The 25447-nt window shown below is 42.4% G+C and overlaps 1 protein-coding gene across 3 annotated transcripts; it reads left to right on the top strand.

The window, feature by feature from the left end:
- Positions 1 to 11836: 11836 nt before the first annotated feature.
- PDIK1L (PDLIM1 interacting kinase 1 like) lies at positions 11837 to 23871 on the top strand. 3 transcript variants are annotated; one of them, XM_032302291.1, is made up of 3 exons: positions 11837 to 11939; positions 14333 to 14634; positions 19865 to 23871. In XM_032302291.1, the coding sequence occupies exons 2-3, from the start codon at positions 14350 to 14352 to the stop codon at positions 20603 to 20605; spliced, it is 1026 nt and encodes a 341-aa protein (XP_032158182.1). In that variant the 5' UTR covers positions 11837 to 11939; positions 14333 to 14349; the 3' UTR covers positions 20606 to 23871. The 3 variants fall into 3 exon arrangements, with proteins under 3 accessions (XP_032158182.1, XP_032158181.1, XP_032158183.1); XM_032302290.1 differs by lacking the exon at positions 11837 to 11939 and adding an exon at positions 12200 to 12437 and having other exon boundaries at positions 19865 to 23870; XM_032302292.1 differs by lacking the exon at positions 11837 to 11939 and adding an exon at positions 12452 to 12858.
- The last annotated feature ends 1576 nt before the right edge of the window (positions 23872 to 25447 follow it).

The raw sequence follows: 25447 nt of genomic DNA, 5'->3' as shown, positions 1-25447 counted from the left end.
GAGATGAAGAATTGGACCCTTAACCGACTGAACCACCCAGGTGCTCCAGGGATTCATCTTTCATTGGTGGATTAACAAGAACCAAGAACCAGAGTCGGATTCAATCATTAAAGCAGCTATCACTCTAGGAATTTACAAAGATACATGGAACAGTCAAGGAAACCAGAATGTGCATGCCATCCCTCTGGTAGATGGCCACAGAGAAAGCCAAATTACAAGGAAGTTCCTTGGTGGCTGAGTCTATGTTCCCAGAAGGCAGAGCTGGTGAGACTGAGCTGTGAAAACAGGACACTTCCATCTGCAGCTCAATGGACTTCCTCAGATCAGAGTCCTTAAGGAAAACTGAGGCCCAGCATTCCTTGATGCCTCCTCCTTCCCATGGCAAACTTCCAAAGCCCAGATCCCATGCGATCTCCCACTTGCCCTTAGATCTACTTCTCCCCTCTTTCCTGGTCACAGTCTGGACCACACCACCACCTTCACCTCTGTCCTAGACCTCTGCAGCTTTTTCTACCCTTGGCCCAACCTTCATCTGCCAATTCAGTGATCCTCTATTTTTTTTTTTTTTTTTTTAAGTAAGCTCCACACCCAGCATGGGGCTGGAACTCCCAGCCCCCAGATAGAGAGTCACACACTCCACCAACTGAGCCAACCAGGTGCCCACCTAAGCAATCTTTTATTTTTTTAACAATTTTTAAAAGGATTTTGTTTATTTATTTGAGACAAAGAGATGCAGAGAGAGAGAGAGAGAGCTTGAGCAGGGGGAGAGGGAGAAGCAGACTCCCTGCTGAGCTGGGAAGCTGAGGGCGGGGAGGTGGGGGGGGCTCAATCCCAGTACCTTGGGGTCATGACCCGGGCTGAAGGCAGATGCTTAACCATCTGAGCCATCCAGGTGCCCCTAAGTGATCTTTTAAACTGGAAATCTGTTATAGACATTGGGGAGGGTATATGCTATGGTGAGTGCTGTGAATTGTGTAAGACATGATTCACAGACCTGGACCCCTGAAACAAATAATACATTATATGTTAATAAAAAGAAAAAAAAGACGAGGGGTGCCTGGGTGGCTTGGTGGGTTAAAGCCTCTGCCTTTGGCTCGGGTCATGATCCCAGGGTCCTGGGATTGAGCCCCGCTTCGGGTTCTCTGCTCAATGGGGACCCTGCTTCGCCCTCTCTCTCTCTGCCTGCCTCTCTGCCTACTTGTGATCTCTCTCTCTCTGTCAAGTAAATAAATAAAATCTTAAAAAAAAATAAGAAAGACAAGACATAACAAGTGTTAGCAAGGATGTGGGGGAAAAGGAACCCTTGGGCACTGTGGATGGGAATGTAAATTGGTGCAACCATTATGGAAAACAGTACGGAGATTCCTCAAAAAACGAAAAACAGAACTATCATATGATTCAGTAATTCCACCTCTGGGTCTTGACCCAAAGAAAATGAAAACCCTAATTTAAAAATATATATGCAAAAAAAGAAAAAAACAAACCTGGAAATCTGATCTCACTTAAAATCTCAGCTTAAACCCCTTTGGTGACGGAAAGATGAATGGATAAACAAAATGAGGTGTATACATACAATGAAAGATGATTCAGCCTTAAAAGGAAGAAATGAGGGCCGCCTGGGTGGCTCAGTCGTTAAGCGTCTGCCTTCAGCTCAGGTCATGATCCCAGGGTCCTGGGACCTAGCCCCACACTGGGCTCCCTGCTCAGTGGGGAGTCTGCTTCTCCTTCTCCCTTTCCCACTCCCACTGCTTGTATTCCTTCTCTCTCTGTCTGTCAAATAAATAAATAAAATCTTTTTAGATTTTAGATTTTAAAATCTAAAGATTTTATTTATTTATTTGACAGACAGAGATAACAAGTAGGCAGAGAAGCAGGCAGAGAGAGAGGAGGAAGCAGGCTCCCTGCTGAGCAGAGAGCCCAATGCAGGGCTCAATCCCAGGACCTTGGGATCATGACCTGAGCTGAAGGCAGAGGCTTTAACCCACTGAGCCACCCAGGTGCCCCAAATAAATAAAATCTTAAAATTTAAAAAAAAAAAAAAAAGGAAGAAATGCTGAGGCATGCTACATGAATTGAAGGCATTATGCTGAGTGAAAGAAATCAGACACAAAAAAACAAATACTATTAAATATCATACGGTGCTTCTGTGCGGCACCTGGAATGGTCAAGTTCATGGAGACAGAATGTAGACTGGCAGTTCCCAGAGGCTGAGGGAAAGAGGGAATGAGGAGATGGTGCTTCACAGGGATAGTGTCTCAGTTTGGGAAGATGAAAAGGTTCTGGAAATGGATGGTGATGATGGATGCACCAAAATGTGAATGTACTTGTGCCGCTAAACCGTACCCTTGAAAATGGTCAACTTTATATTATGTATATTTCACCACAGTTGAAAAAGCAGCTTCGATGACCTTTTACTTCTATCTCTACCGCCATAGCAGGGTCTGCAAGATCCTGCAGGATCTGCCCCTGGCCTTGTGTTGGCCTTTTAAGGCTGATTATCACACCTCCGCCCCCTTCAATTGGGGTGGGGGCCCTACTGGGAAATAGGAACAGGAATCAGACTTGCTGAAGACCAGAGCTTTGTTCCTGATGAAGTGGGGCCAGGGACAGGCTTCTCTCTGTAGCTGCAACGGAGCTGCCTTCCTCCGAAGCTTCCCCCAGCTCCTGACTTTAACTTCCAACTCCGTGCTTGGAAGAGCCCGGGGCCCATCCCTTCCCTCTGCTGCTGCTCTATTGGCTAATTGCTTCTCATCAGCCATTTGTTAGCATATGTGTCACTTGATGAGAGAGGCCTTCCATGACCCAAGCCTCCATCCTACCTCCGCTCCCTACCCACTAACAAGCCCTGGGCCTCTACAGCTTGTCCATAGCACTTCCTGCAATGGCATCTCTGTGTCTCCTTACATGGTCATTTGTGGAATTAAATAGGAAGGTGAGTTCCGTGGGAGTAGGCGCCCTGGACATGTTTTCCCAGCACCTGGAACAGCTCCTGGACAGTTCCGTCTGCTGCCAGAAGGAAAACGTGGGTAAGGCTTTGGGGGTGGGAGGTCAGGGGTGAGCCCAAGTAACGTCTGCCGCTACACCAAGTAGTCTTTTCCCCAAACAGCACTCAGCCCCTGCTCTAAATGACCGGGGGATCAAACATTCAAAGAATGTCAGTTTGAAGGAGTGTCCAAGTATCTCTCTATGACCCTCAGGTCTCAATTTAAATGCGAACTCCTGTCAAAAGCTTTCCCTGGGGATGCCTGGGTGCCTCGGTTGGGCGACTGCCTTCAGCTTGGGTCCTCATCCTGGAGTCCAGGGATCGAGTCCAGGGATTGAGTCCTGCATCAGGCTCCCAGCTCCACGGGGAGCCTGCTTCTCCCTCTGACCTTCTCTCCTCTCATGCTCTCTCTCACGGTCTCTCTCTCAAATAAATAAATAAAAACTTTTAAAAAATAAAATAAAATAAAAAAGCTTTCCTTGATCCCCTATCCTCTGTCTTGCTAGAGCAACTTAGGGCCCCCTTCCCCAACCCCCCAGCACTAATCAGCTTGTACTGTCTTTGGCTGTTTAGTTTTCTGTCATCCCTGCTAGACTATGAGGGCAGAGACCTTGTCCTCTTGTTCACTGCCTTTTCATCAGCATCTAGCATAATTTCTTGCACCTAGTAGGTACACATTAAATAGCTGTTGCCTTAATGAATGTGCCAGGCACTAGTGACTCTTCAGAAGGGGGTATGTGTAGTGACATTTGCTAGCTGCCCCCACCAGTCAGTAAGCCCTGTCCTTGAGGACACAGAGCTTGGCCAAGGAAGGCCCACCATTCTTAATGAGCCAATCAGGTCCAAAGAAGACTCAACTCCAGACTGTTTGAGGAATGGAGTGACTGGCTTTCTCACTCCAGCAAGGGCATACTCCTGAGGCTGAATCCTCAGGACTGCTGCCTACCACCTGGGCCTATCAGACAGGGCAGCCTTAAGCCTTAAGATGTAGTCAGCAAAGTGGAAGGCAGAATAGAAGAAGCTGAGTCTTCAGGCGATAAGGTGAGCTGCTGGATCAAACCTTTCCTGAAATCAGGCCTCCCATCTCAGTTCTTCTCAGACACACATGCCAACCATTCCCTTTAAGTCAGTTTGAGTTGGGCTTCTGCCCTTGTAACACACAGCATCCAGAAGGGCCAAAGGCAGCCAAAGCTCCAACACCTTAGTGTCTGCTGAGGAGCTTCATGAATCCTGTTTGAGAGGCTTTGGGGACCTTGTCTTGCAGCTCTCAACTCCTCACCTATCATGCCTATCAAATGGGGACACCCTCTAGCAGCAGTTCTTGGCAGCAAGGGGAGGGGATGTGGAGCTTGGTCTTAATTACCAGCTGTTCTCAGTCCTCACTAAGGAGACAACTAGGACCCGTCCGAAGACACAATAGCTAAAGTTGTGACTGACACATGACTTTCTTGGGCCTCTAAATCACCTGTTTGGGGGGAGGGTAGATCAGAAACAAGCATTTCAGTCTTGGTACAAGCATAGTGGAGGTGTAGGCCTAAAGAATCAGAGTGGCAGAGCTGGAAGGATCTGTAGAGATGAGCTGGTCAGACCCCTTATTATGCATATGGAGAAACTGAAGTACTGAACAGGGAGAGTTATCCAAAGTCACACAGCATGTCAGTGCCAGAGTTGGCATTCTCCTTAAAGGAGTTTCTCCATCAGCCTCCCCCTGCAGAGTTCAGGCTGGAAGTAGAGGGGAGAGAGCATGGATGGGGATTCTCCTTGCTATGGCAAGATAGGAACTGCTCCGCCAAACAGTCACCGATACACCTGGTTAATTGCCCTTAATAATTTGGTAGCATGTTCATAACATGTAGCTGGCCTGGGGTGCGATGACTTCCGAGTGTACCAGGTCTCCGATGAAACATGAAACATCAGGCATGTCTCCAGAATTTCCGCAGAGGAAGAATTTAGGGCCTGCGGTCTGTGGGAAAAGGAGACCAAGAGACCCTAAATGCCCTGAAGTTGCATTTGCATAGCGAGTCTACTGCTGTTACTTAGATTAGTTTCTCAGTTTCCACACTACTGACTTTTTTTTTTTTATTTGACAGAGCACAAGTAGGCAAAGAGGCAGGCAGAGAGAGAGGGGAAGCCGGTTCCCCGCTGAGCAGAGAGCCCGATGCGGGGCTCAATCCTAGGACCTGGAGACCATGACCTGAGCTGAAGGCAGAGGCTTAACCCACTGAGCCACCCAGGCGCCCCCACACTACTGACTTTTTAAGCAGGATAATTCTTTGTGGTGGGGGACTGTCCTGTGGCTTGTAACAGCATCCTCAGCCTCTACCTACCAGATGCGAGCAGTGCTTACCCTCCCAGTGTGATAACCAAAAATGTCTCCAGACATTGCCAAACGCACCCTGAAAGGCAAACTGCCCCACTTGAGCTCCACTGACTTAATTATATGTGTAAGTGGCAGAGAGGGCATGATGGTGAGTCTTCTAAAAGAAGAGAGGAGATAAAAATAGAAACCACCCTTTCCTACAAGGAAAAAAAGAATCATCAGAGGCATAGTCTGTTCTAGGCAGAACTATGAACTTTGACTTTAGCCATGCACCCTTCCTTTCATGACCATTTTCTTCTCTTTCAAGGCTCCCATTCCTACCTAAAAAAAAAAATTTTTTTAACTATCCATGAAAAAAATAATCATTAATATTTGTCTTCGTGCTAAAAGTGAGACAGCAGAATACAATAGTTCCTGGGGGTTAAACACACAAGCATTATGTTCTCTTTTTTTTAAGATTTTATTTATTTATTTGACAGACAGAGATCTCAAGTAGGGGGAGAGGCAGGCAGAGAGAGAGAGAGGAAGAAGCAGGCTCCCCGCTGAGCAGAAAGCCTGATGTGGGCCTCGATCCCAGCACCCTGGGATCATGACCTGACCGAAGGCAGAGGTTTTAACCCACTGAGCCACCCAGATGCCCCACAAGCACTATATTATTAAGATGTGAGCATTTCACTGTAAGTAAACCATATCTCAAAAAAATTTTCAGTAAAAAACACATGGGTACTGTAGTCAGACCCGGTTTCAAGTCCCAATTCAGATGTTTCCTAACTATGTGACTTTTTCCTCTTAGGAACTCTGTTTCCTTGGTTGTACAAGGGGAGCAACAATAGCACATGCCTCAGGATAACTGCAGAATAAGTGAGATCATGTATAAACAACACTTTGCACAGCACTGGTTACCTATTTTTATTTACATTTATAGTACCTATTTATATTTATCTGTAGTTTATAGGCGAAATTGCTGCCCGACGATCTGCTTCCTGTGGACCTATTTTAATTAGGGGCATCTCCACTTGCCTCTTTTCATGGGACCCCTTTGTTCAGATAGGAAAAGGAAAGTCTGGAGACACAGCAATTTATGGGGTTTGGGACCTGGAGCTTGGCTCTGCCAGTGACTTACTAGAAACTGAACTTACTGAGTCCCTCCGAGTCCCCCTTTCCCCAGATAATACTAATGGTGTACTGATGGTGTAGTGATACTACCCGTTTCATAGGGTTCTTGGGAGATTTATAACCCAACTGGACAGCTCTGGGAATTTAGATCTGCCTTTAAGGCTGGGGCAGTAGCTGTACCAATGGAGACTACCACAAGGGGGCAGGATCGCTACATCCAAGTTCCCACCTATCCCCGACATTTCATTTTTTGAGCGTACTTGTCTACTTGTTATAATCAACTTGAATATATAACTTGTATATTCAAACATATACATAAGTAGATTGGTACGATGAACTCCAATGAACTATCAACATTTTGTCAATCTTCCTCTTTTTGTCTGCCGTGCTGCTTGTGGAATAATAAAGCACAGCCCAGACCTCATTACATTTCATCAATGTGCCCTTTTTTTTCAAGATTTTATTTATTTGACAGAAATCACAAGTAGGCAGAAAGGCAGGCAGTGGGGGAGGGGGGGAAGCAGGCTCCCCGCTGAGCAGAGAGCCAGATGCAGGGCTTGACCCTGGGATCATGGACCTGAGCCTAAGGCAGAGGCTTTAACCCACTGAGCCACCTAGGCACCCCTCAATGTGTCATTCTAATTGAACAAGGCTTTTATTTCCACAGGCATGATGTCGTTATCACATCTAACAAAAAAAGAATAATAATTCTTTAATCTATCAGTCCATATTCAAATTTCCCCACTGGTACCACACATATCTTTCGACAGTTGGCACACTTGAATCAGGACCCAAATAAGGTTATTGGATTTGGCATGTATCTTGAGTTTTTATGCCTTAACATTCTATCTTCCTTTTGTAATTTCACGCCATGAATTTGTTGCCAAAACCAGGTCACTTGTCCTGTAGGATGTCCCACATTTGGGGTTTGGCTGATTGTAGTATTTGCCTATCCCCCTGATTTCTGGTAAACTGGTAATTAGATCTTGGCTTGATTAGGCTTAGACTCTTTTTTTTTTTTTTTTTTTTTTTTTTTTTGCTTTTTAAGACAAGGATATTCATGGAGAGCACTGAATCCCCCTCTTGGTAATGTTTACTTTGGTCACTGGTTTCAGGCAGTGTCAGCTTAAGCTATTGTAAAGTTCCCCAACACCTTTCATCCAATTGTTTTAGCATCATTTTATGTTTGTTGCCTAGACTCATTCTTTCATTAAGGTTTGCAAGATCGTGCTTTTCTAATCCTACCATCCTACCATTTCTTTTGCATTTATTAGTTAGAATTCTTCTACAAAAAATAACTTTCTTAGCTACCCTTTGGTTACATGCAATATAACTAATCAATGAATGACCAGAAAAGTGTTTATTTCTCTACATCAGTGTTCAGAGTAATTAATTGATTCCCTATAAAACTCCATTGATAACAAATGTATTGTTTGCCTTAAGTATCATTATTAATGGGGTTTGTATATTTTATGTGTTATGATCAATGGAAGTCATTATTTTTCTTTTAATGCTCAAATTGTTCTATCTTAGACCAGTAGGGTCCTTTGTATTGGTTCTCAGTATACATGACTTCTCAGTATACATGACTCCCAATAGTCCTTGATAGTTTCATGGTTTCTGGGCACAAGACGACCCAACATCATCTTTCCTGTTCCAGATCTGGAACCAGCCATTTATCAAAGGAGACTTGATTTTTTTTTTTTTTTTTTTTTTTTGGTTAATTTTTAATTTTTTTAAAACTGGAAAATGGTGTTTAGAGACCAAATCTATGCTTTAGGGGTGTTCATTCTACTGGATTGGTGATTATTTCTAGGCCTTTTTAGCAGAAAGTAGAAAACACCATTTTGTTTTGTTTAAAGATTTTTTATTTATTTATTTGACAGAAGGAGATCACAAGTAGGCAGAGCAGCAGGCAGAAAGAGAGGAGGAAACAGGCTCCCCGCTGAGCAGAGAGCCCGATGTAGGGCTCGATCCCAGGACCCTGGGATCATGACCTGAGCCGAAGGCAGAGGCTTTAACCCACTGAGCCACCCAGGAACCCCAAAAACACAGTTTTTAAGAGGAAAATACATACTTCATTCATTCTGCTCTCTAACCCATATATAAAATTATCCTAGGCTTAATTGTTTTTTAAAGATTTATTTATTTATTTGAGAGAGAGGGCATGAGAGGGTGGGGGTAGAGGAAGACATAGAGTCTTAAGCAGACTCGTCGCCGAATGTAGGGCCTGATGCAGGGGTTTTATCTCAAGACCATGAAATCATGATCTGAGCTGACACCAAGAGTCAGATGCTTAAAAACTTTGCCACCCAGGTGCCCCATCCTAAGCTTGGTTTTTGCTTTGTTTTTAAGGTTTTATTTATTTATTTGAGAGAGAGAGATATAGTGAGCAGCGGGGAGAGGGAGAAGCAGGCTTCCCACTGAGCAGGGAGCCCAGTGCAGAGCTCGATCCCAGAACTCTGGAATCATGACCTGAGCTGAAGGCAGATAGATGCTTAACCAACTGAGCCACGCAGCACCCCTAGGCTTGTTTTATATTAACTCTTTTTCTCATTTGTTGAAAATCTTGATGCCTAATGTCATTGACATACTTATTTGCCTTATCCTTAAATATATCTTTCAAAATAGCTATGTCAATATTACTTATTTTTTTAAAGATTTGTTTTTTGTTTTTTGAGAGAGAGTGTGCACGGTAGGGAGGGGCAGAGTTAGAGGGAGAGAGAAACTCAAGCAGACTTCTCACTGAGCATGGAGCCTGACTTGGGGCTCCATCTCACCACCAGAGCTGAAACCAAGAGTCCCATGTTTAACCGACTGCACCACCCAGGTACCCCAGAAATGTCAATATTACTTCTAACAAGACTAATGAGTGCAAATTAATATTTGTATGCAGTTCTAGTTGTCCTCAGACTATAGCCCATTAAGGAGGTACAGTCAAAATACTTATAAAGCCAGGGCACCTGGGTGGCTCAGTGGGTTAAGCCTCTGCCTTCAGCTCAGGTTATGGTCTCAGGGTCTTGGGATCCAGCCCTGCATCGGGCTCTCTGCTCAGCAGGGAGCCTGCTTCCCTTCCTCTCTCTCTCTCTCTGCCTGCCTCTCTACCTACTTGTGATCTCTGTCAAAAAAATAAATAAAATCTTTTAAAAAATGCTTATAAAGCCAACTGAAATGATTTTCTATATGTAGTTACACCACCAACCTGACACACAGATGGCACATTTGTTTCCATTTGTTTTTATGGAGTGTTTTATTCTTTTTACTGAACTTTGTTTTATAAATATGCAAAACATTTACAAGTTTCCAAAAGAGTCACTGTATAATAAGGTACATTCACATAAGTCTCATTTACATCTCTATCCTCTCCATCCCACAAAGGAAACCATTTTTAGAAGCCTGAAGTTTATTCTTCTACTGTTTAACTTTTAAATATAAGCAATTAATGTTCCTTTATATCATTCTGCTACTGGGTGATATAAACACTACTATGCACCTCGCTTATTTCACTTAAAATTATATATGGACATCTCTCCAGATTGGCATGTTTATTAGGTTATGTAAGAAGTCTTCCACATATCTTTATATGGTTGCTTACATACTCTCCTGTGCCAGTACTATAATGTATTCAGCCAGTTCTTTGACATGTGATCAGTTTCCAATGTTTTACTATAAAAGTGCCATAATGAATAACTTGTGCATACAGCTTTTTGTATTTCTGTCAATATTTATCACTAGGATTGATTCCTAGAAGTTCAAGATTTGACCTAGGATTCCTGGGTAAAATAGTACATAGATATAGAGTGGCTATGTGTTGCCAAATTTTCTTAATGAGTTACATCATTTTGCCTTCCTGTAAGCAATGTAGGACAATACCACCCTTGGGTGTATCTTAGTACCATAACAGATAGAGGAGGCTTCAGAGATGAATCATAGACAAGGTTCCTGTCCCAGGGAATTCTCAGTTTAGTAGAAGTCCTATGGGCAAACAAACAATGATGTAAATGTAATAAGCGGGGGAAGATTTACCCTGGAGCTAATGAAGCTTAAGCTTGAGGCGCTCCCTTACACAGACACTTCCCAAGGCCCCAGCAGCATGTTCATGGGGTCATTTTGTAATCTTTTTCCTAAAGAAAACACCCCCCATTTTTTAAGCTTCAGGCTTTATAGGCCCCGAACCCATTACAATCTTTAGTCAGCCTGTCTTTGGGGTTACGGAGTTGGACTTCAAGTCTCAGTTCTGCAGTCAGAGGAGGGATTCCTGTATTTAATGACTGAGACCAACAAAAGGAAAAGGCTCTTCTAACCAAAAGAGATACTCCTCTCCGGATTCAGATGGACTACCCACACAGGTATTAAGACCATCTATAGTTTCTCTCTAATTTCAAGGGCAGAAACTAAGCCTTGGCGGGCGTCAGTATCCCCAGCAGAGAGCTGAAGACTGGGGGATAGCACTCAGAACAAAAGTCTGAACGGATTTAAGAGCAGGGTGCTGTCGGGTTTTTGGCAGGGGAGTTGTACTAGGAGAGTAAGTATTCAAGGCAGGTACACACACACACACCCCAAACTACACAACTCTTGCACAAATAAGGCAGAGGTCTGTTTTCTCACCTGTAAAAACAAGGTTAGCAATAAAGCCTGCCCTTTGGGATTTGGTCAGGATTAGAAAAGCTAATTTAAACACCTAACCCAGGCTCAGACTCTGAGGAGAAGGTCCATAAATAGAGGACAGCAAATAAAATGGGTAAGTGGTTGATCCTCGAGAGCCCCAACAGGGATTCTTTGCACATCGTGCTTACTGCAGCACTGGGAGCAGGAACCGCTTTGTTGACAATAGTAACTGCAGAATAAATTGGTGAAGAAGGGACGGACGTTTCTGGCGGATGCTTACTGATCCGTGCGACTAACTGAATAATGGGCTGGTCCGAGTCTCTGAGTCACTGACAGTCCCGGGCTGGCTGTCAGGCGACTGAATGCCGGGATCTGACACACCGCTGTCCGTCTCGCTCCGAGAGAACGGCTGCCTTCGCGGTCCATCCCGGCCCCGGCCGCCTCGGACCGCGCGTGGGCTGGATCCCGACTCCCCGCTGGGGCCACGGCCCCGCAGGGCCTGGGCGGGCCGCAGCGGCCAGGTGCGGGGGCCGCCGCGCCTTCTTCCCCGGGCGGGGCAGGGCGCCCCCGACTCCCGGCCGCTGCGGCCCGGGAACAATGAGGTGCCGGCTTCTTTAAGGGAGATACCACCGCGCCAGCGGGGCAGGGGACGGCGTCCTCCCAGATGATCGCACCCAGTCCCGCGCCGCCGCCGCCTGGGCAACTGCACCGTCCGCAAACATGGCTCAGTGACTCTGACAAAAGGTGCAGCCTCCCACCCGGCTGGGCGGACGCCAGGCCCCCCAGCTCGGACCGCGCCTCCCCGCGAACTAGCCGAAAAGCTCCGCGTCCTGCAGGTACCCCAAGCCCGATCCGAAGAAGATGCACCAGGCGTTCCGCCCCAGCGACCCCCGCACACCTGCCTGCAGCTCGGTAGGTGGGAAGGGGGGCGGGGAGGGAACGGGGAGGCCGCGCCGGGCGCGTGCACCCCCAGGCCCGGACCTGCTGCCGCAGACCGTCCCTGGAGCCCGCGGGCCGTGCGCGCCCGCTGCGGCTGGACGGTGACCGAGCTCTGGCGGGCAGCGGCCTCCCCGTTCCGGGGCCCGGCCACCCCTGCGGGGAGGGGCACTAGTGGTGCGCTCCAGAGCGCGCACACCTTCGGCGACTCCCGGCTACTGCGAGCTACGGGAGAGGGAGGAGGCTAGCGGAGGGCGAGGCGCGCGCCCAATAAGGAGGCGCTCGGCCTCCCGGCTCGCGCTACGGAAAGCCGGAGGGGGGCGGGGCCGCGCGGCGTAAGGGGGTGTGTCCGCGCGCACCACGGGGGCGCGCGCCGGTCTCTGACTGGAGGCCGCGGAGGCTGAGGCGCGAGCTGCCCGATAATGGCGGCCTGCAGAGCCAGTGAGAGGGAGAAGCGGCGGCGGCTACCCTGAGGTAAATATGGCCCTCAGACCTGGCACTGAGGCCCTGCTGCAGAGCCGAAGGCCTTGCATGCACCTCCTTCCCCGGGAGGCCTGTCACAGACCTGTCAGCGGAGTCATGCTAGGGAAGGCCCCGCGCTCCTCAGGCCTCCGGCCCGCACCCCTCAGGCCACCGGCCCCAGCTGCGGCCTCCTCTTCTGTCCCTGGTCTCCTCCCCAGGGCCTGGGCTTCATCCGCCAGCACCGAGGATTTGGGACAGCCGCGGGACTGGCTCCTCGGGGTGAAGGGCCTCGGGAGGATCCCCTCCGGGTTTCGTCTGGACGCCGCCGGGGAGGGGGAGGGGGTGGGCCTGATACTCGGCCAATGAGCGGGGCGCTGAGCGGCCGCGTCGGACGACACCTCTGCCCAGGACTGGCCCTTCCCCGGCCCGGCAGGTGTGTGGCCTGGCCCGCCGGCCGCCGGCCGCCGGCTCAGCGGGGCGCGCGCGAGGGCCCGGGAAGTGCTGGCCGGTCGCTTGGGTTTGCAGCCAGGGATTTCATAAACGCCCTCCCTGCGCCTGACGCGGGTGCTCTGTCGTGTGCGGGTATGGGACAGCTTGCAAGACAGGAGCCACTTTGAGGTAGATAGTAACTGGCGATCCACGGAGAGCAGGGAAGAGTGTCTGCTGTGGACCTGGAGCCAGGATTCCGTGGCAGGATGTCAGACACTAGGAATACAGTAGGAATGTGAAGGGGGGTTCCAGTAGAGGAAGTGGGACTAAGAAGTAATCTCAGAAGCTTTCATTTTCTTTACTAAATCTGTCCTATGGACTTAAAGTAGCTGTACCCAGTTTTTCAGGCTCAAGAGTCAGTAGCCTCTTGTTCCCCCTAAACTGTGCATTGGAAAGATTGCACAATCTCTTGCCCATTGTGGCAATCCACAAATAAGAATTTGTTCCTGAAGCTCCTTAGAATCTTAACATTCTTCGGAGAATGAGGTGGCAAACTTTAGACTTTCTTGATTCAACTCATGAGCATCCTCTGTGTAGGGCCTCTGCCTTTAAATCATTTATCAATTTGAATTTGAAAGAACACTGTCAGAGGACAGTTTTTAGTGGCAAAAACGGCCTACATCTAAATAGGTGTTTGAATTTCACAACAGAAAGGTAACAATATTCTAAGTAGCTTGCTTTATTTTTAGAGGACCATTTTTCTCCAGAGTTTATTTTCATTTATTTTGCAAGAAATGAGGAAATAACATAAACAAAATTAAAATAGGGACATATACAGTTTGTTTACTTTAAAAAAAAAACACATTTTGAATTCTATATGTAATCTGGTCTACTTTTAGTCCCTAAGCACAAGCCAGGTGTTTTTTGTTTTTGTTTTGACATTTTTATGAACTTTGTGTATGTCAGCTTTAAGGAGATGCTGGAGTTTCTTTTTTCATGACCAGTAAATAAGAATGATGAATTTTCTGGTTTATTTTTAACAGTAATATTTTGAAGCAGTTTGTATGGGCGGCAGTGTAGTGTAATGGTTATGGTTATGAATGTCAGAGGCAGATGGCCTGGTTTCAAAACCCAGGTCCACCAGTAGCTCTTTTACTTTAGGCATGTTGCTTAAACTCTCTGTGCTATAGTTTTCTTATCTACAAAATGACCATAATAGTATCTATTTCATCATATTGTGAGGATTAAATGAATTTAATATTATGAAGTGCTTGGAACAGATCCTGATACATGGTAAGTACTACCAAAGGGTTAGCTGCTTTATTATTACTATTCAAATATTTAGATTTGCCCAAGTTATAACAAATAATCTTTCAAGCACTGCAAACAGTGAGGCAGATAATTAAATCATACATAAAAAGTTATACAGGCCAGTAAGTATACTTAATTTCAACAGAGCACTTTGTTGATTTTTCCAGAAACTTTGACCTTGAAGATGGTGAGTAGCCAGCCAAAGTACGATCTAATACGGGAGGTAGGCCGAGGCAGTTACGGTGTTGTGTATGAAGCAGTCATCAGAAAGACCTCTGCACGGGTGGCGGTGAAGAAAATTCGATGCCATGCACCTGAAAATGTTGAACTAGCCCTGCGTGAGTTCTGGGCACTAAGCAGTATCAAGAGCCAACATCCAAATGTGATTCACTTGGAGGAATGCATCCTACAAAAAGATGGGATGGTGCAAAAAATGTCCCACGGCTCTAACTCTTCCCTTTATTTACAGGTATGTGTGGTTGAATAGGAATAGATATAACTTGAACTTAGTATTGGTCAGCAAGAAGAGGAATAAATGAGTCAGATGAACTTCTACTTTTAAATGCAGGTGTTTATATAGTTAGGAGTAGATAAGGGTCTGCCAAGAACTGAATAGATGTTTGCTTTAAAACAGGGTTTTATTTAAACCTGTGATGCAAATACCTAAAAATAACATAAGCCACCTGTTATGCCATGGTACTTGCCAGTCTGCATGGGAATGGGGCAACATAGGAGCTAGAAAAGTGATCAAGATTAGAGTCTGATAAGTTCACTTATTTGAAATCAAGTTTTTGGGAACTGAAGCCAGAAGAAAAGGAAAAACTCCATCATCAATAGCAGCACCCATATAGGTAACTGGGCATTTCTTTATAAATCACTGATTTGAATATAATCCTTTGCTGTTTTAGAGGGTTGTGTGGTTTCTTAACCATGCAACTCTAGTTATTTTTCATGAAGTATGTTGCATAGCACTTGAATGTTATTAATAGAGCTAATAGCTAACATTTGGGTTCCAACTCAGTTCCACACTATGTGCTCAAAGTGTTTTAAAGGCAGTTGCTCAGTACAATCCTGTGAGGGTAGTACTATTATCATTATTACAAATGAAGAAATTAAGGCTTAGAATAAATAATGAATTTATCCAAGTCACATACCCAGCAAGTGGCAGGATTGGTAACTGAATGTGGGAGACTATCTGACTGCTAAAACTTGTGTCCCTTTAACTTCCAAATTACTCTTGCCTTCAAATTACTTTTTTTGTAGACCTGGGGAAAGCATTAACATAGGAAAACAGAAAAGGTTTATTTGTTTGTTTATTTATTTGGTTAGTTGGTTGGTTGGCTGGCTTCTAGTATAGATCAAAATCTCTTGTAGGCCTGTATTTGCTAAAGAGAAAAGATACTTAAGACATAGCTAGTTAAAGGCCAGAGAAAAATTTAAATCCAGTCATTCTTGGAAAAGGAAACGAACTTCCCATGAGTATGTCTAAATTCAGAATTTTAACCATCAGGGTACAGAAGTATGATTTTAAAACAACAAAAACTTTTGGACCAGGAACAAGGAAGAAAACAAACATTGATCTGTTTAATTAGAAGCTTGCAACTTTCATTATATTGTGAACAAATATCAATCTTGAGAACCTAATTCATATTGAGAACCTAATTCATATTGCAGTTTAGCATGCTATATCCTGAAGTTTTACCTCTTAAGACAGTAATTGTAAAGCACAACTATTTAGCCTCTATTCCATTTATTGTTTACTTTTCTAAAAGTGCTTAGTATGTAAGTTGCACTGATAGAAAATACTGGAAACATTCTTACCACACTCCCTCTTAAAAGTGGATAGAACTTTGATGAACTTTGCCATTGAACTGATCTACCAATACAAAGACATTTAAATATATGACTTAGTGCTAATGGTATCCTTGAGTCCAGATCAAGCAACCTTTATAGTATTAGGTGGTCATTCAAGCCTTTAAGAGGTAAAATATTGGGGCACCCGGCTGGCTGAGTCAGTAGAGCATGTGACTCTTGATCTTGGGGTTATAAGTTTGAGCCCCATGTTAGGTGTAGAGATTACTTAAAAAAATAATAAAAATAATAAGATGTAAAGTACTTCCAGCCTTGACTCAATGATTTTTTTTTTTTAATCTAAAACACCTTTCTATTTAGTACTCCCTTTTATCTTTTAAAGGCTGATAGGGGGTGCCTGGGTAGTGCAGTGGGTTAAAGCCTCTGCCTTTGGCTCAGGTCATGATCCCAGTGTCCTGGGATCAAGCCCCACATCCGGCTGTCTGCTCAGCAGGGAGCCAGCTTCCCCCACCCCACCTGTCCTGCCTCTCTGCCTACTTGTGATCTCTGTCTATCACAAAAATAAAAAATATTTTTAAAAATATCTTAAAATAAATAAATAAAGGCTGATAGGCCTGTGTTTGACTTGTAGCACTTTTGCTAGCTCTATGATCTTGGCTAAATAACTCATCTCTTCCAGCATCGATATCTTCAGATGTAAAATAGTAATAATAATTTTACCTTCCATGGAAGTTGTCAAAATTAGAAATGATACAGTAAAATACTTGGCACATAGGAAGTACTCAGTAATACGTAGCTCTGTTAAAACCTCTATTAAAATTGTCTTTTCTGTGGATTTATTAACAAGACATTGATCAACACACTTAGCAAGTACCTTCTCTAAATTTACATCTGGTAAAAACAGTTAAATCTGTAGCATGACCACAGAGTTCCTATGCATGGCTTTCTCCATTCTCTACACAAGTTTTTGTTTTTCTCCATGTTCTTCTAGATATTTTCCTTGTTCTGAATGATTAAGTCAGTTCGTAACAGCTAAAAAACTTAGCTAGAAGAAAATGTAAAGCAAATTAACAGAGGATACATTCTCAACATAGGAACTTGGTGCCAATCTGTATAACTTGTAATCAGTGTCATGAATGAGAGATACAGAATGATATAAGAGCATATGAGAGAGAACCTGACATAACCTAGGGTTCAGGAATTATGAGTTGTTTCAACTGAAAATTAAAGGGTAAAGAGGAGTTAGCCATGTGAGTGAGAAAACTTGCCAGCCAGAAAGAACTGTACATACAGATGTTTTGAAGCAAAAAGTACAGAGCATTCTAAGAATTGAAAGAATATAGTAAGAGTATACCATGCCAGCAGAGTTGTTTTACATGAAACTAGAAAGGTCAGCAGGGTCAGAAGATCCCATAGCCCATGTTCAAGACCTTAGACTGTATCCTAAGAGAACAGGGAAACTGTTGAAGGACTTTAGGCAAGAGAACCAATGACTCTACATCCTTTACACATGGAAATAAGTGGATTGGGCTCTCTCAACCAGCATCCCTCAAACTGTAGCCCTCAGGCAATTTTTTATTTGGCCCAGATGCTAAAAATAGTTTTGACATTTTTAAAGAGTTGTTTAAGGAAAAGAAAGAAGAATATGGAACAGAAACCTTATGTGACTTGTCAAGCCTAAAATATTTACTGTCTCACCTTACTCTAAACCATTCTTTGAATGCTGGGACTTTGTGTTGCTCAAAGTTATTTAGAAATTTGCTTTTGAGAGTAAGACAGAAGAAGAGAGAAAATGAAGTAAGAGTAATGGCACCGATCTTTAATCTCGGCATATTTAGTAACAGTGCACCTGGTAAATGTGTGATCTGTACCTTTCTAGTCTTTCATTTTCTGGCTCACTGGCAAACACGCAACAAAGAAAATGCGAGCAGAAGACATCTGCAGACGGTTGCAATTACAGCTGTTTGCCATTGGGGGAGATGGTTTGAAAGGTGTTCTTTGCTTCTGCCATCCAAATGACAAGAGGACGTACTAGTACACTTAAATGTAAACTTGCAGTTCATTCTTCAACAACTCTTCAGCTTCCCTACTGAGTTTCTATTCAGTGGGTCTGAAAAGGCACCATGGGACAAATGCTTTCAAAGTATTGTATGCTATATTTTACAATGGTAGTTCATATTCGGTGAAGTAATCAATATTCTTGAATTTCAGGTTATAGAATTATAATTTGATAATGATAACAAATAAAATAGCAACTATTCTAGGTTTTCAGCTTGAGGCAAAGAAATATACAAACTCTGAGGTGCCTGGGTGGTTCATTTGGTTAAGCATCTGCCTTTGGCTCAGATTCTGGAGTACTGGGACCAAGCCCCACGTGGGGTTCCCTGCTCAGCGGGTAGTCTGCTTCTCCCTCTCCCTCAGCCATTCTCTCTCTCTCTCACTGTCTCTCAAATGAATAAAAAAATCTTAAAAAAAAAAAGAAATATACAAACTCATATTTGAGTTTTTATATCAAAATGTAAATATTTTTTATAAATTGGTTTTTAGAAGCCATATAGTGATAGAGATAGACAGTATATTTGCATTCTGCCTGTAGAAGTTTATGAAGTAATAATGGCAGTCTTTATCAGTGACTACAGGAAGGTTTGATTTCCTTTTTTTTTTTTTTTTTAAGATTTTATTTATTTATTTGTCAGAGAGAGAGAGAGAGGACAGGCAGGCAGAGTGGCAGCAAGGAGCCTGATACGGGACTTGATCCCAGGACACTGGGATCATGACCTGAGCCGAAGGCAGCTGCTTAACCAACTGAGCCACCCAGGTGTCCCTGCTTTTTTTTTTTTTCTTTTAAAGATTTTATTTATTTGACAGAGGGAGAGACAGCAACAGAGGGAACACAACACAAGCAGGGGGAGTGAGAGAGGGAAAAGCAGGCTTTTCAGAGAGCCCAATGCAGGGCTCGATCCCAGGACCCTGGGATCATGACCAGAGCCAAAGGTGGACGCTTAACGACTGAGCCACTCAGGCGCTGCAAGGCTTTTATTTCCCTACCAACTAGTGTTCCTGATCATTTCTCTTCTAATTTTACAGATTGCATAATGTTAATAATGTATGTCAAATGAACAAGAAATATATTTCAGGCAGTTTAATTGAATAGAGCTTCCTAATTGATGTTTATACCTCAGCTGGCAATCTCCCAGGTCTACTAGCTGCTGAAAAGTCAATTTTTTTACGAAGCTATTGTGTAGGTAGATAAAGTTCAGCTCCATTAACTCATGCAGAAAATGTATAGCCAGTTGGATACTTTTAAAAATAAAATGTTTGTTTGTTTATGACTTAGTAAGCTTTATGCCCAGTGTAGGACTTAAACTCATGACTCTGAGATCAGGAATTCCATGCTTTACCAGCTGAGCCAGCTAGGTGCCCCTAAAGCTTTTTATTTTTATTTATTTATTTTAAAAAGATTTTATTTATTTATTCGACAGAGAGATTACAAATAGGCAGAGTGGCAGGGAGAGAGGCAGGGAAAGCAGGCTCCCCGCTGAGCAGAGAGCCCAATGCAGGGCTCAATCCCAGGACCCCCGGATCATGACCTGAGCCGAAGGCAGAGACTTTAACCTACTGAGCCACCCAGGCACCCCCTAAAGCTATTTTAAAATAACTTTTTACCTCCTGACTTAGAGATTTGGTATGCATTCATTAGGAGCAGTTTGAAGTACTGAAATTTAAAATAAAATGCACATATGAGAGCATTGACCAAATAAAACATTCATGAAATTTCCACTTAAAATTGGGAGTCCAACTTATTAATCAGTTAGTTTTTCTTTTTCTGTAGCTGAATTGTATAAACTGTGCAGATGACTGTAATCTGTTTTTTCCCCCTCTTGTAGCTTGTAGAGACTTCATTAAAAGGAGAAATTGCCTTTGATCCCAGAAGCGCCTATTACTTGTGGTTTGTGATGGATTTTTGTGACGGCGGAGATATGAATGAATATCTATTGTCCAGGAAACCCAATCGTAAAACTAACACCAGCTTTATGCTTCAGCTGAGCAGTGCTCTGGCTTTCTTGCATAAAAACCAGATCATTCACCGAGATCTTAAGCCTGATAACATCCTGATTTCACAAAGTAGGTTGGATACCAGTGACTTGGAACCCACACTGAAAGTGGCTGATTTTGGTCTCAGTAAAGTTTGTTCAGCCTCTGGGCAGAATCCAGAAGAACCTGTCAGTGTAAACAAGTGTTTCCTTTCCACAGCCTGTGGAACAGATTTCTACATGGCTCCTGAAGTGTGGGAGGGACATTACACAGCAAAAGCGGACATCTTCGCTCTGGGGATTATCATCTGGGCAATGCTGGAAAGGATCACGTTCATCGACACAGAGACAAAGAAGGAACTCTTGGGGAGTTATGTAAAACAAGGAACTGAGATTGTGCCTGTTGGAGAGGCGCTTCTGGAAAATCCCAAAATGGAACTTCTCATTCCTGTGAAGAAAAAGTCTATGAATGGGCGGATGAAACAACTGATTAAAGAAATGCTGGCTGCAAACCCTCAGGATCGTCCAGATGCTTTTGAACTAGAACTCAGATTAGTACAAATTGCATTTAAAGATAGCAGCTGGGAAACGTGACACATACATTGTTTGCAAATATCTTGGATGATATGCTGCTTATGTTTTAACAGTGATGCAACAACATAATGTGGCTGAAAAGAATATAAAAAGCTAAACTCCACCTTTTAAGGGTTTAGATTTTATTGTGGGGTATTTTTTTTCCTCATTTTTGTTAAGTCCAAGCTGGCCATTTTGTTAGTATGTTTTAAATGTGTATTACCAATGTGGGTGTACATTTTTAAAAATGATCATTGGTAGAAGTTTGGCAGGAAAATTCTCTAAGAGCCAAGAAGAGAAGAAAGTCCAGTTCTCTGGAAATAAGTCTTAAGTATTTTAGACATTCCTTGTCAGTATTAGGAATTTCCATGGAAGAAGAGGTTTGCATGCTGGCAATGCAACCTTTGAAGCTTTGTAAAGGAAACATATATGTATATATTTATGTATATGTAAGTATGTGAATGTGTGCATTTTGCATTCCATATGAAGAAAATGCCACTTCTGTTTAAATTATTTGATGTAGGTTTGGGTTTTTGAGATTTGCTGGTGAAATCAGTGATGAAAAATAAAAGAACCTTCCCTCATCTTCCTACCCTGCCCCTCCCTCTAATGAAATCATACTACACTTTTTATTTTTGTAATATTATATGGCTTTTTTTAAGGCATCATTTTGGAGGGTCTAAAGTTATCCAATTAAGCATAAAATTAAGTGATCCAAAGCTGCTGAAGTATGTTTGAGCTCTCCAGTGCCCTATAGCTGCAGGAGTCGAAGTAGCCATGCAATCATGTGGTAACAGGTTGGCAAGGACCTTGATGATTCAGTCGTACCTTCTTTAGGTAACCAAGCATTCAATTAACCAATTAAACCATTGCACTGGAACATGTCTGCACTTGAGCATCTGCAATCTGATACAGATCTGAACACAGGATTCCTCTGTTTCTGAAAACTTTGCAATATATGAACTCTACTACTTGATATAGTAAGTTTTGATTTCAAGACTGTCTAAGCCTCAGCATAAAGTTGAAGAAATCAAATGAGCTCTATCCTCACATTGCCTGTCCTGATACGGTCTCTTGTTTAATCACTGGAATTCCTTTCCTTTTGGCACTAATGCTGTTTTCTCTTGCCTAATTTAACACAGTAATGATAGTGATATGGTTGTGTTAAATGTTGATCACCTTTTTCTGAAGTGGGAGATGATACCTATACAGCGTGGTAAATGGATGAAATATTGTGGCATCCACTATATCTTTCAAGTAGAAACTTGCAAGTTACCGATTTTATACAATCACTTGGTATGGTCTATGTCAAAAACCAATAGACTGTTACTCTAATTGAAGTTAGTTTGATTTTTAACCCTAGATGGTTGCCTCCAATTTGTTTTCCTATAAATGCAGATAATTAAAATCTAAGAAAGTTTTGCTAAAACAGAATATTAGCCTTTAAGGTTAGATAGACTTTAAGGCCATTGTATCTAGGTTAGTCTTTATAAAGCACTAGAATCTTTGGTCAAAGTAAAAAAATATATATATATATAAGAATACCAAAATTATTAATAGTTGCATAGTCTCCTCAGCTTTTTTTTCTGAGTTTTTTTGTTTGTTTGTTTGTTTTTTAATTAAAGCATAGTTGACACCCAGTGTGTCTCCTCCTCAGCTTTTTCAAACTTCCATAACTTTTGGAATTTTGCTATCATCATATTTTCCTTACTTAAAATATATTTGAGAACTTGAGAAGGTGAAAAAGCACAAAGAATTAGAGTATGTAAAATTTCTGAATTCTGCATTCATTGGCCTGGAAGTTTAAAATTTGGAATGAAAGGTTTTACTGAGATAAAACCTTCTATTTTCTTCTTAAATAAAACCTTTTAAAATTAAAAAAATCGTATACTTTGAACATCACTTTCAAGCTAATAAATACAAGATTTTGTTGGAAATGAGAGGTGGAAATACACTGGAACCTCATGATAATTGACCCTGTGGATCTCCAAATTACTGTAACACAGATCTGGCCAAGGAGATTGAGTTACTGGAAGTGGGAAGAATCATCATGTTGCATCAGTAAATGGCATTTCAGCAGAGATTCATGGTGATTCGGTGGTAGTGGGCCAGTGCTTCGTTTGCTCTTCAAATATCTATGTGCTTGGAGCCCCCGTTTCCTAAGTACATAGTTTTTGGTCTTGCCTCATTTAAAATAGCTAACGATTATCATTTATTTTGAAAGATTTCACCTGTGAAGTGAATTCTTTGTTTCATTGGCAGCAAAGGTATGAGGGGATCAGGAAGTTTCTCTTGGAATTTTCTCAAGTCCTTATATTCTAAAATAGTCTATGATACCAAGCAAAAGGATAGTAAATTCTTTGTTTTTTTTCAATCAGGAGGTATTTATTCAGTACCTACTGTGAGCTCAGCACTAAAGGTCCGGTGGTAAAATGACAGTTTAAAAAAATGGCCTACAGCCACAGGCCTTTTCCAGCCAGGAGTAAGAAATAAAAGAAGGTTGATGATACTTGGAAATTCCTGGATATTTATTTGCTAGAGGAAAAATGAAAGCAAAAATTTGTGCACAGTGCCTTGCCCATAATAGGTACTCAATAAACAATTATTCCTCAGAGTCTCTTGCCATGGTTTATAGTGTTTTATGAAATTTGTCTTAATTGAAGAAAAGACCAAATATTTCAAATAAGCTTATAGGCAGCTGTGGCCAGTTAAAATATGGGGTTGTACAGTTAGTTCCTAGAATGTTATTTTGCACTAGTTGTCACTTAGAAAGACGGGGTTCCTGTAGATTTTTGGTGCTAAGGGATACTTTGTCATTATGATGAAGTAAGTGTTAAGTGTCAGATAAATAGCACACTGAATAGTTCTTTCTGCTGGTCTGTTTTTCCTCTTTGTTGTTGTTGTTGTTGTTTTTAATTGTAAAATGTTTATCAATCAAACTATTGTAGCAGCTACAAAATAATTCACCAGCATGACAAAATGGTCAAAAAATAAGTCATCAGCACTTCAAAAATGAAAGCAACTTTTGAGATTTTCTTTTAAAATTGTCAAATATATTTTATGAAGAATTTATAAAAGGGGGAAATGATTGTAATTTATTGTTCATGACTGTTTTTTTTTTTTTTAAATAAAGTGAGTTTCAACAAAAAAAGAAAAACTACCCTGAAAATTTTATATTGTTGATTTGGTGGCTCTGTCTAGTTCTGTACTGTTTTACTTCAGGAACATAAAATATAGAGGGTATAAAATTTGAAACAATATCATTTTCATTCAGCCTTATTAAGTGAAACTTTCTGTAATAGAAGCTATTGCTGAGGAAAAGATTATTGAAATTTAGGAATTTCTTTCAGCATTTCAAGTTCTCCAATTTTATTTTAAGAATTTATTTATGTCAGAGAGAGAACACACAGGCAGGGGGAGAGCAGCAGTAAGAGGGAGAAGCTCCCTGCTGAGCCAGGAGCCTGATGCGAGACTAAATCCCAGGACTCTGGGATCATGACCTGAGCTGAAGGCAGATGCTTCACTGACTAAGCCACCCAGGCGACTCTCAGGTTCTCCAGTTTTAATGCTTTCTTTCTGTTTTTGTCAGAAGAACTTGTATTGCCTAAAATAAATGATTTTTTTCATTAACCCTTCTATCTCATTAAGATGAAGATTTATCCCAGACTCAGAATGAAATATGGTAAATGTGCCAGGAAGAGGTATTATTTCAAGCTATAACTTGAAAGCATGGTTTCCTTTCTATAAAGTCAGCTGGCCTACTTTTTTCTTTTATAGCTTTTATTATAGATGCCTTCTTCAGAATAAACAAAGTACTGAAGACACAGTGCACTTACTGGTCCAAAGGAGCAGCAGAGGGAAAGATGGGAGACAGAAAACATTAATGCTACATGTGATCTAGTGACAAATAGGAAAGCAGGCATCAGGAATTGTGGCTGCTTCTGACTGCCACCTTGTCCTGGCATAGCCTTTGTAGACAGGCAAATCTGGCTTTCTATTTAGTGATTAATTTTTTTTCATTGCATCTTAAACTATAAATATTTGCATTTACTAGCTTTTTTGTAATCCTTGGCAGTTTACAAAGAACATTCACTGGTTTTTATGTGTCTTCTTAATGGGTTTTACTTAAAACAAGGACTGGTTTCTTGATGAAATGAATAGTAATACACCAGTTAGGGTGGTAATGGTGTAAGGGTTTTAGAACCTAATCTCAGACTCCAGTTGGAGTTTTCTCTAACAACAAAGCTTTATCTTCCTCACTGAAGGACTGACCTCTGGTTGTTTTGGTCTTTTCTTTAAATTCAAACGTTGCTCTCCTAGTCAACCAATCATAGACGTCCTGTGAAATGCAGTGTAATGACAGACAGTTGGGTTTGTGGTTAGATAATAACTCTTACTTGAGAAAACCTTCCCGCCACACCTCTTGAGGGCTCAGGGCTGTCCTGCCGTCTCTTAAAGGCAGTACTTTCTCTTTTGCAATGATTTCTCATTGGTTAGAAGGGAATTGTTTGGAAAAAAAAAAAAAAAAAAGATGTCTTTGACTTCGCTCTTTCACTTCCTGCTCATTCCTGGTATTTCAAGCTTAGCTTGTTCTGAACAGAAGTTAGGCAACTTGGTATTACTGAAGGCATCATGGCCTAGCAGCTAAAGGATAGGTTTGCTGTAGCAGATCTATTAAACGCTAGCTTTTGCAAATACCTGCCTAATTAATATGTGGCATTGGGCAAGTCCCTTCATTCTGAGCCTTAATTTTCGTATCTATAAAATGGAGATGATACATTGGATGATGATATGTACATTTCAGAATTTTTCTCAGGGTCAGAGATAATGTAGGTAAAGTGCCTGGCATAATACCTGGCACAT

Source organism: Mustela erminea, chromosome 10, assembly GCF_009829155.1.
Source record: "Mustela erminea isolate mMusErm1 chromosome 10, mMusErm1.Pri, whole genome shotgun sequence".
NCBI lineage: Eukaryota > Metazoa > Chordata > Mammalia > Carnivora > Mustelidae > Mustela > Mustela erminea.
The sequence above is the reverse complement of the archived record's forward strand: the minus strand, read 5'-3'. Positions and strand labels throughout refer to the sequence as shown.

Bases quoted from the DNA above. Each gene is read 5' to 3' on its own strand.
- PDIK1L (XM_032302291.1), top strand. From the start codon at position 14,350: ATGGTGAGTAGCCAGCCAAAGTACGATCTAATACGGGAGGTAGGCCGA. The intron at 14,635-19,864 runs GTATGTGTGGTT...CCCCTCTTGTAG, and splicing joins ACTCTTCCCTTTATTTACAG to CTTGTAGAGACTTCATTAAA.